At 34.6% G+C, this 11,588-nt stretch overlaps 1 protein-coding gene across 1 annotated transcript in view; it reads left to right on the top strand.

The window, feature by feature from the left end:
• The window catches only part of ca4c (carbonic anhydrase IV c), a 15,178-nt gene extending 3,892 nt beyond the window's left edge, over positions 1-11,286 (top strand). Inside the window, 7 exon segments of the mRNA NM_001386230.1 lie at positions 940-987; positions 1,132-1,296; positions 2,933-3,078; positions 5,657-5,749; positions 6,700-6,766; positions 6,868-7,028; positions 9,386-11,286. Coding sequence (NP_001373159.1) covers positions 940-987; positions 1,132-1,296; positions 2,933-3,078; positions 5,657-5,749; positions 6,700-6,766; positions 6,868-7,028; positions 9,386-9,580 — 875 coding nt within the window. The 3' untranslated portion in view covers positions 9,581-11,286.
• Positions 11,287-11,588: the final 302 nt, after the last annotated feature.

The raw sequence follows: 11,588 nt of genomic DNA, 5'->3' as shown, positions 1-11,588 counted from the left end.
ATGGACTTCATTAAAATACACCATCTTTTTATCATATGCTTTATATCTACAGAACAGATGCAGACATAACATGTATTCATGAGTTTATATCTAACAATTCTGAGTTCACATCTTTTAACTCTGACTTTGATTTGTAGCAGATGTGGGCTTATAAGCTTTTTCATAATTCCGACAAATAATTCTGATTGCAGGAACACATTTAAATATTTTATACTCATGAAAGACTAAAATCTGAACATTTAATACACATAAATGATATTACAATTCTTGTTGTTTAAACATTAATAATAATAATTGCACCATTTTAAACACATTTTTTTTATTGCAGTTTTAAGTTGTGTAAATAGCCACTTGGAAATGCAAGACACATTATAAAAACATTTCCGAGATTCAAAAAAAAAATCACAGAATCTTTTTTATTCAGTGGCTTAAATAAGGACACATGCATTTTACTTTTACATAAAAGGGAAAATCTATTTATTAAGCGACATTTGAGTAAAAATGTACAATGTCTGGTCCTGTATGGCTGTAAGGTTTCAGTTTTTTTCCATACAAAGAACGTCATTGGGGTCTTTAAAAAAACATAGGTGATTAAATTATGACAGAATTTTCCTTTCTGTGCAAACTGAATAGGATGAAAGGTCTCACTGATGCACAAGTGGACGGTGGGTCATAAAGTTCCATTACATTCAAGCACATGTTCTCCATTTTTTCAAACCCTGAGATCAAGCGAGGCACTCAGTTAGATGGCTCACTAATTATGAGGAATAACTTTGTAAATCAAAGGCTTTATATGGCCTCAAAATAAACAAATTTGTTGGTTAATGACCACCATCATAACTAAGACCTCTCTGAACCTTGGCTTGGAGTCACGGATGAGATTACTTTCCAGCGGCGCTCCATAGATCCAGTTACATCAGGTTGTTTTCTGTGTTCCAGGTGAGTGGTGCTACCAGAGCCAGCTATCCTGTAACCACACGTGTGAAGGTGAGAACAAACACACGCGATAGTTTGTACCTACACTCAAGTTTTTGCATAGTCATCGCTAAATCAAAGTCCTCGTTGACAGTTTCTCATTCAATCCAATGCTGTTGAGACCATGCAGTGTGCTTTATAACTGTTTTGTTCTAGGGCCTTCACAGTGGAAAATAAATTATACAAGTTGTGGAGGTCAGAAGCAATCGCCTATCAACATCATCACAAGCAAAGTGAAGTATGACCCAAAACTGACCAGTTTTATCTTTGATGGTCATGAGGATGCTTTCAACATGAGTGTGGAAAATCATGGACATTCAGGTGAAATGAAGTGAAATAAATGTAGCCTGTTATTATTTATTTTTTGTTTGGAATAAATATATATACTTTTTATATTCTTTTGTTTTATAAATAACAGTACAACATAAAAGAGATATGTGATCCTGGACCACAAAACTATTCATAAATTGTACACTTTTAGAAATTGAGGTTTATGCATTAGCTAAAATTAAAGTCTTTATGGCGATTAACTTTTTCCACTTTTTTTATTTTACAGCCTTATTCCAAAATGGATTAAATTAATTTATTTCTTCAAAATTCTGCACACAATATCCCATAATGACAATGTGAAAAAAAATTTTAAATAGTTTTAAATTTATTAAAAATGAAAAACCTAAAAAATCACATGTACATCAGTATTTACAGCCTTTGCCGTGAAGCTGTAAATTGAGCTGAGGTTTATTTTGTTTCCACTGATCATTCTTGATATGTTTCAGCAGCTTATTGGAGTTTACCTGTGGTAAAATCAGTTGATTGAACATGATTTGAAAAGACATACACCGGTCTATATAAGGTTCTAGGGTTGACAGTGCATGTCAAAGCACAAACCAATCATGAAGACAAAAGAATTGTCTGTAGACCTCCAATCTACCATCTAATCTGAGTGATCAGGGGAGAAGGGTCTTAGTCAGGGAGGTGATCAATAACCCAATGGTCACTCTGTCTGAGCTCCGGCGTTCTTCTGTGGAGAGAGAAGAACCTTACAGAAAGTGCAGCAATCCACCAATCAGGCCTGTATGGTAGAGTGACCAGACAGAAGCCATTCCCTGGCTGGAATTTGCCAAAAGGCATCTGAGGGACTCTCAGGCCATAAGAAACAAAATTCTCTGATCTAATGAGACTAAAATTGAACTCTTTGGAGTGAATGCCAGGCGTTATGTTTGGAGAAAACCAGACACCTCTCATCACCAGACTAATACCCTCTCTACAGTGAAGCATGGTGGTGGCTGCATCATGCTGTGGGGATGTTTTTCAGCATCAGGAATTGAAAGACTAGTCAGGATAGAGGGAAAGATGAATGCAGCAATGTACAGATACATCCTGAATGAAAACCTGCCTCAGAGTGATCTTGACTTCAGACTGGGGCGACTGCTCCAGCAGGACAATGACCCAAAGCACACCACCAAAATATCAATGGTGTGGCTTCACAACAACTCTGTGAATGGTGTTGAGTGGCCCAGCCAGAGCCCAGAGCTAAATCCTATTGAACATCTCTGGAGAGATCTGAAAATGGCTGTACACTGTCGTTTCCCATCCAACCTGATAAAGCTTGAGAGGTACTGCCTAGAGGATTGGGCAACCATTCCCAAAGACAGGTGTGCCAAGCTTGTGGCATCATATTCAAAAAACATTTTTACATTGTCATTATGGGGTATTGTGTGTAGAAAATTGGCTAAATATTGAGAAATTTCATCGAAGTTACGATCTCAATTAATATTAAGATTTAAAACATGAGTTTTTATATATTTACAGTAGGAAATGTACAAATATGCCCTTACAATACACTTCAATTTAAAGCATTAAAGTACTACTCATGTTCACTTAAATGTTGTCTTAAATACTGTAATAATGTATTTTTAATATTAAAGTTACTAATATATTATGCGCTTCTTCCCAGCTCACTTCACACTTCCTCCATCAGCACATCTCAGTGGCGGAGATCTGAAAGGCAAATACAAGGCTGTCCAGTTTCACCTGCACTGGGGAGAAAATGGCAGTCAGGGCTCAGAGCACTCTGTAGATGGGGAGCGTTATCCCATGGAGGTGAGAATCCATCAGAATTAGACAGCTGCCTAATGTAGGAACAGCAAGGGAGAGCAAAGTGGAGAGGGATTTAATTATTATTATTTTTCTTAGAATTGTTACTGGACATTCACTTGAAATTATTGTGCTTAAATGATCAATTAATCAATGCATTAGGCACCAATAATAAAAAAAGATTTTTTTTTTGCGCGGAGAGACTCAGCTTTTTAAACTTGTTTTGTATTTGCAGTGTTTTGTGGGGTGTCAAAGTGTGCCTTGCGTTTTTGCAAAAGTGTTTCAAGAGTGCCTGAATTTAAGAAAAGTCAACTCTGAGCTGGAAAGCACCCAATGTCATTCGTGTGTTTTTTCCTGTTGTTAAATTAAATTAATTGAATTAATTGCTGTAATTAAATTAATTGAAATGCCAATTTTAAAGGGCTCATACTAGACTGACAAGACAGATGATTATTTGGTTGTCTATAGAGATTAAAAAACACAGCGCACTGGTCTTTTTTCTAAATTAAAAAAGCCAGTACGATGCTTGATGCATTTTCAAACCCGAAAAATGTGTTTACTTATCTGCCAGGCTGCCACTACTGGCATTCTTTGTAGGTATATAATGCAATGCATTGGTAATTTGCAACAGCAGTTGTAGCATGGTTGCATGTAGGGCTGGGTGATTAATCGAAAAGTAATTAATATTGACATTCAGAACCTATAATCGATCTCATTTTACTAGAATGGTTTTTTTCAATTACTTTCCATACCACTTGTGGAGTCACGTGACTCGACTCTGGTAAAAGCTAAGGCTGAATTATATTTCTGCAGCCACTTTGCAGCCACATCTGATCTCTGAAAAACACTAAAAATAATTAACTTTGTTTAAAAAAGTGCAAGTTATTTAGTCAACGTGTGTTTTAATTTCAGTTGTTCACCACTGATGTTAAATAAATAATCATAGATTGTAGATAGTGTGTGTTTCCTTCAATTATTAAAAAATATATATTTTTTAGACTCTTTATTCAAAAATCTTGTGTAATATGTGAGCACATTTACTGTACAAAACTTGTCAGTGAACTATGAGGGCAAAAAATGTATTAAATAAATAAAATAATCTCTCATTAATTGTAATCAAGTTAAAATGTTCAATTAATAGAGATTTCAATTTTAGACCAATCGCCCAGCCCAAATTGCTTAGTTATGTTGCAGAATACAAAGAAAAAAGAAAACAAACTTGTTTAGCATATGTAATTTATCAAACAAAATGTCCCACATGTATCTTAATAAATGTTGGGGTGGCATGAGAGTCTTTCGCCTAAAGTGGCAGCTGAGCTTGCAAGAAGACCCATTACAGTCTTCAAGTTACTATATGGCTTTGTTTACAAGTGTTGTATTTTGGTCCATGGGATCACAAGTATACAAGAGAGACACATTCTTGTTCATACCTGATGATTTAATTACATATTTTATCTTCTTTTAATTACATTCCTGTTTTTGAGACCTATAGCCAGGTGTACGTGTGGGCTTTTCCTGATCATTCAATCTAGTATTGCAAAGTAAGCTTGTGCAATACAAATAAAGGTGATGGAAAGCTATAAAGTGAGCAGCCACTTTTTTCCACTCTGGTCATACACCGAACGCTATGGGTTTGTTTTCGAATCAGGAATGTTAAACTTTTTTCATCATTAAAGCTTATTTCTGAGAGCAACGTTTACACCCCATGCTTCAATAACATGTTGTGTTCATTCATTCATTCTCTTGTCGGCTTAGTCCCTTTATTAATCTGGGGTCGCCACAGTGAAATGAACCACCAACTTATCCAGCAAGATTTTACGCAGCGCATGCCCTTCCAGCCGTAACCCATCTCTGGGAAACATCCACACACACATTCACACACACACTCATACACTACGGACAATTTAGCCTACCCAAATCACCTGTACCGCATGTCTTTGGACTGTGGGGGAAACCGGAACACCCAGAGGAAACCCACGCGAAGGCAGGGAGAACATGCAAACTGCACACAGAAACGCCAACTGAGCCGAGGTTCGAACCAGCAACCCAGCGACCTTCTTGCTGTGAGGCAACAGCACTACCTACTGCGCCACTGCCTCGCCCTCACTGCCTCGTTTTACTCTACGAACGTAATTTGGCCAAATTTATTTTCAACCAGTAATGGCCTGTGTATGGTGCAATGTGAATAGCTCTTGACTAAAAGTTCACAAAGACGATCTCCTAACTTCCATTTATTGTCTATGAATGGGTAAAACTGTCCTTCAAAATCAAAATGCCGCACACAGGGTTAACGTTTCTAAATAAAAATTTAAAATTAAAAATGAGCAACAGTACATTATTTTAAAGCACATGAAAGGCTTGTGTCTAATGCAACCATAGCAACAAAAAGAGCATGTCAGGGGGTCATACATCATTTCTTACTTGTTACAAATTACATCTTGAAGTGGCTGAAAGTGGATTTTTTTCATAACTTGTTTTCACCTGCATTTAGAAACCAGTCGTGAACTGATGTATAAAAACTAATCTCAATACCAAGTGTGAACGGGCTCAAAGATGAATACTATTTATGTGTTTTGTCCCTCAGCTCCATATTGTTTACATTGGAGAAGAGTACATCAACTTGACAAAGGCCCTACAAAACTCTACAGGGGTGGCAGTACTCGCCTTCTTTTTTGAGGTACGGTTAACTTTTGTCTCATATTTAAAAACAGTTTTTTTCTGTTTTCATGAGTAATTTTATAGTGCTCATGCATGCTAGTCTGAGAAGACATGATTGTTTGGTTGTTTATAAATATATATTTAAAAAAAACAAAACAAAAAAAAAAAACAATGATCATTTCTAACTTAAAAGTATACCCAAAAAGTCTAAATGACTCAATGGGGATAGAGCACTTGCCTTCTTTTTTGACACTTTTCGTCAGATTGTCTCATATGTATAAAAAGAAAAGCCCTTAAAGTGCCTTGCCTTGCATTAGTCAAATGAGTTAGGTAAAATGAATTTGTGAATGTTTAATAAATTCTATTTTCATTTAAGTTTAATTAAAACACCTATAAACATATTTTTTATGCAGGTATTTTTATTTTCATATTACTTTTATTCATTTTAGTAAAAAAAACTACTTGAAAATTAGAAGTCATTGCTTGGAAACTAGTTCATTTATTTTTAAGGTAAAGTTTTTTAACCTTTCAAAGTTACAGACAAAAGTTTAACACACAAATATAAAATGTTGAGTTTGTGAAGAATTTCTATGTAATACAGGTGAATAAGTGCTAGAATTTAAGATCTAAAAAAGAAAGCAATGCCATCTCTGATTTGATCAAACCCAAGAACCAAAACTTCAGTTCATTCACAGATGTGATATTACATGAATATGCCATGTAGAGCTAGTGAAGCTATTTACAAAGAAACAATTCTAATAATTTTCAGCTTTACCTCATATAATGTTATCATATTTTTAAGAATCTCCAAATGACTACTTTTATGCTCTACTTTAATGTTGACCTTTTGTACTTTTGAGTTTAACAGCACCAAACTTTATTCACTTTGCAGCCATTTTGGGAAAATGCCATTATTTACCATGTATATAATAACTTGATTAATCCTGGACTTTTGTCATCCACCTTCAGGTGACTGCACTGCAAAACCAAAAGTTTGAGAGAATCATAGAGGCTTTAAAAAAAGTCAGACATGAAAGTGAGTACTTTTCATTTTTGACAACTAAATGTCTTATTCTTTATCCATTTGTAAATGTTCAACATGCTTTCTTTTTCTGCTATTTGACTCCTGATCAAAAGACACCACCAGTAAAGTTGAAAACTTTAAACTGAGTGACATCATCCCTCAAGTCAATAGCCAAAAGTACTATCGATACTCAGGCTCCTTGACCACACCAAGCTGTGAAGAAGCTGTTTTGTGGACGGTATTCCAACAGACTATAGGCATAAGCAAAATGCAGGTACAGATTTTTTCTTTTTCTTTTTTTTTTTTTTGCATAAATCAAATAATTGTCCTTTATTATTGTTGTTTGTAAGACTATACAAATGTGTTCCCAGCTATAAGTTAAACTTTATAAGTGTTCCTTTATAAGTCAAAGGATCTTAGTTGTCAGTAATCCAGACTAATTAATAATGGACAAACTTGTCCAGAATTTCACGCAAAACTTCTGACATTGGTAAAATCTCATTTGATGTGAAATTGTATTGCAATGGTCATTAACTGGTGGTCTGCAAACAGGTGGAACTACTGATCAAAGACTATTGATTTTGGCCAAAGATCAGAGGAATCTGTTAGATTTTGCCAAATTAGTTTCAGAAATCATAGTATGTTCACCTGGCTTTAATTAACACAAAAAAGCCTACAATTTTCATTATCTCAGGAGACACTCTGGAGATCTCAGTTGAAGTGCCTCTGCTATGCTTTTTTTGAATATCACCATTCATGTAGTGTGTAATGTAAATGTTTCTGAATGCTGAATTCATCAGCATTTTAAAGATCAAAAAACACAACAAATACAACTATTGCCTCCAAAAGAAAGAATTCGGAAATACCAATATAAGACTTAAAAGTGCCATAGAATGAATTTGATATACCTAGGCGTTGCTGAATAAAACGAGTTCAGTACATTAATGACACACTTTGAACCTTGCATACCATTGTTAAATCCCTGTGGGAAAAAAAGGCTAATTGGAATAAAACACAGATTCAGACGATTCACATAGAATCATTAATATGCACACGCAAGGAATAGTTTAATTGGCTAGTGGCTATAGTACATTGGCTTCTCTTACTTTTACGTCCATCTAAGCTTGCATTCAACATACTATGTGGAATTTTTTTTTGAAAATGCGAGAGGCAGGAAGACTAAAAAGGAGCAGTTTTGGCAACAACCATTTCATACATACAGCTTGTCAGAACACAAAATGCAGGATATACAGATTATGAATTGATTCAGTGCCACCTAGTGCTTAATTGGTAAATAAATAATTTCCAGAACAAAACCAGGAAATAAAAGTTACCGTGACCGACGTCCCCCACACAATTCCAGTTTTCCTGGAACATGATGTGATTTTTTTAATAAATTTAACTTTAATTAATTTGTGCCATATAACTTTATAGGTCAGTAATGCATAATAAAAACATGTAGCTACAAACATAAATCATGAACAATTACTATTCAGCTCACTTCACCATTATGTGTCATGTGAAAATTTTTTTTTATTAAATGACTCGCTCAGTCTAACCTTCAAAAAGAGTCCACAGTTACCTCTTCTGTCATGTTTTCTGGCTGACTTGAGATTGCTTTGCTTCTGTCTCCCGCTATCCTGAGCCATTTGCGCAGTTCCAGCCTCTCAAGATCTCTTTTGATCAAGCTCATTATCAGATTCACTAGTGGTTTTTAAAAATGTAAATATGCGGGACTGCTTGTTCACCATTTTGAAAATACAAATATTATTTAGATAGGCCACTATGCCATTATTTTCGCTGCTCACTGCATGTGAAACAATCACCAACCAATGAGTGATTGTAAACATAAGAAAGCTGATTGGCTGAAAATATTGTTGAGGGCCAATAATTAAACGTGCCTTTTGCTTTAACTTACACATGGTGACTACCGTCACTTGCACTCATTCACATTCTCTCTCTCTCTCACACACACACACACACACAGGTATTCACCATGCATAAGTTAATGCCAGATCTATTAAAATAATTATCAGAATGCAAAACATAGATATCTGACATTTTCCAGAACAAGATCCGATTCAAATTAAGCACTGGCGCCACCCTGAATAGGCATATGATCTGATTAAATGTACCATTTGTTATTTTAATGTGTATATTGTGAAATTTGCTGACATGTAAACAGCTCATATATGTTAAAGCTTCAAAATACAACTCAAAATATAACTCTGCCAGTCTCTTTTGTCGAGAATAAATACAATTTAGCCCCTATTTCATACACAACACAGCTCAGGAGCAAATTAGGTTACTCTGGTAGCTTAAATATCTCTCACTCACTAGCTAAAGTAAATTCTCTACCACTTCAGTTAAAAGATTGTTAACAAGGGACCTACTCAATTTGTTAAAATGCCTTCTTTTTTAATAAAAGTAGTATGATTATTTTGCAAGTTTGTATTCCAGTGTACATTGTGCTGTGTGTGAATGTCTCTACACTAAAGAGTTCGTTTTCAATGATTTTCAATTCTGTTTTTGTATATAAACACTTCATAAACACTTGAGTTCAACTAGTGGCTTACTTTAATTTTAAAAGTACTTAGCATCTTGGCTTTGTTCTTTTTTATTTTATTTTAGATGGAATCAATGGATAAGCTGCTGTTATTCGGAACAGACAAACCAATGGCTGGAATATTCCGTCCTGTCCAGAATCTGAATGAACGAGTGGTGTACACATCTGTGCCTGCTCACAGTCTGTGTGTGCTGCCCAATCTGCTCACCCTGATCCTCTGCCTCTTTTGTGTTTTTGGACAGCACAAGTGTTTTCACTGAATGGCACAGAACACATCTCTTGTTGATCTGTATAGGGATGTTCTGTATTGAACTATTGAATGGAAGTTGCTGGAATGAATCTTTGTCACTGTGCTAAATCTGTGAAACTTGAAAATGGAGGAAATATTTGTTTGTTAGAATTGTTTGGTGTTCACATGTAATTGTTTCACTGATACCTCATTTTATGTCCTCCAATATTCTTATTTTGTTTTGTAGCTTTCTACAGAGCCCTGTAGACCGTATAAATCCTATTTAAAATTATATCATTATCAGCAATATTATATGAGCAGCACTATGATATGGCTGTATATCAGCATTAGTGGGATACATGCAGTGCCATAGCCAGTATTCATTAATTCAATTTAAAATAATTTAATTTAAATATAGAAGTTTTCAATCAGCATAAATTTACGCTGTAAAACGTAACATTGCAGTCCAATCTATTAGCTCTGGAGCATAAATTAGTTGACTGCAACCAAATATTTGCCTTTAGATATTCCCAAAAAATATATACAGTAAAAGTCAGAACTATTAGCCCCCCTTTGAACTTTTTTACTTTTTTAAATATTTCCCAAATGATATTTAACAGAGCAAGGAAATTTTCGCAGTATGTCTAATAATATTTTTTCTTCTGGAGAAAGTCTTGTTTAGCTTTCTTTCTGCTACAATAAAAGCAGTTTTTAATTTTTTAAACACTATTTCAAGGTCAAAATTATAGGCCCCTTTAAGCTATATATTTTTTAATAGTCTACAGAATAAAACATAGTAATACAATAACTTAATAACTTAACGTAGCCTAATTGCCCTAACCTGCAAGTTAAAATAATTAACCTAGTTAAGCCTTTAAATGTCACTTTAGGCTGTATAGAAGTGTCTTGGAAAATAAGTATAATATTATTTACTGTCATCATGACCAAGATAAAATAAATCGGTGATTAGAAATTAGTTATTAAAACTATTATGTTTATAAATGTGTTGGAAAAAGTCTTATCTCCGTTAAACAGAAATTGTGAAAAAAACAAGGGGGCTAATAATTCAAGGGGGCTAATAATTCTGACTACATTTGTATATCTTTCACAATTGGCTACCCTACATAAATCTATCAGACTCCTGAATTCCCACCTGAAAAGTTCTTTCAGTGGGGAAGGAGAGGCTGAACTGCCAATGAGCTGGAAGTATCAACTCCGTAATAATCCGACACATTTTTGAATGTGCACCATTATAAATGAACTGCATATTTGCAATCTAAACAGCTACGTTCTAGCCTGTAAAAGTCTTAAAAATACATTATGTGGTCCAACAGCTGCAGTATTTATCACACTGAGTTTAGTCCTTGGTTTGGCACTCGCTGTAGGTGGAGGAACACACACAGGTGAAGAGGCTGGAAGAGTGCTGATACTACTAGAATATATATAGATTAATTATTAGTTAATCAAAAAGTTAATTAATTTGTGGCCACAACACAGATATTTTGTTTGTGTGTCATGTGCAGGGCTCTATAGATTTAAATAAGTTTAGGCTTTTGACTTTTTTTTTTTTAAATGTTTTTTTCTTCTGGTTGTTCATGATTAATGCAGTTAAAGTATTTTAAAATGATTTTTTCTATATTTATGGGAAGGTTTTTCACTGATATGTCACTGTATATGTCATTCAATAATTATGGTTCACCGTGTATGGAACTCTTCAAAATACAAAACAAAAGAGTTTGCATTTGAATGTGGCTCATTTGTAAAGTTAAGAAGACTTCAATTTCAATTACTTTTGCATTGTCTTTAACCAGAGCTTGACTTTAATGTTTTGATGTGTTTTTCCAAAGTTACATTCACTTTACATTATATCAACTGAATTCAGTATCAGTAAGAGCTATTTTTCCACTCCAAAGAAAAGTGAACAGGCTAAAGTGCCATTTGTATTTTTACTCATGCAGTTAAACGCAGCTCAAATGTAACATAAATGTTTTCACGTTTAAGTAATCCAAAAGAAATGCTATGAGCTTTTTTTAAATCAG

This window comes from Danio rerio, chromosome 21 (assembly GCF_049306965.1).
Source record: "Danio rerio strain Tuebingen ecotype United States chromosome 21, GRCz12tu, whole genome shotgun sequence".
In the NCBI taxonomy this organism is placed as follows: domain Eukaryota; kingdom Metazoa; phylum Chordata; class Actinopteri; order Cypriniformes; family Danionidae; genus Danio; species Danio rerio.
The sequence above is the reverse complement of the archived record's forward strand: the minus strand, read 5'-3'. Positions and strand labels throughout refer to the sequence as shown.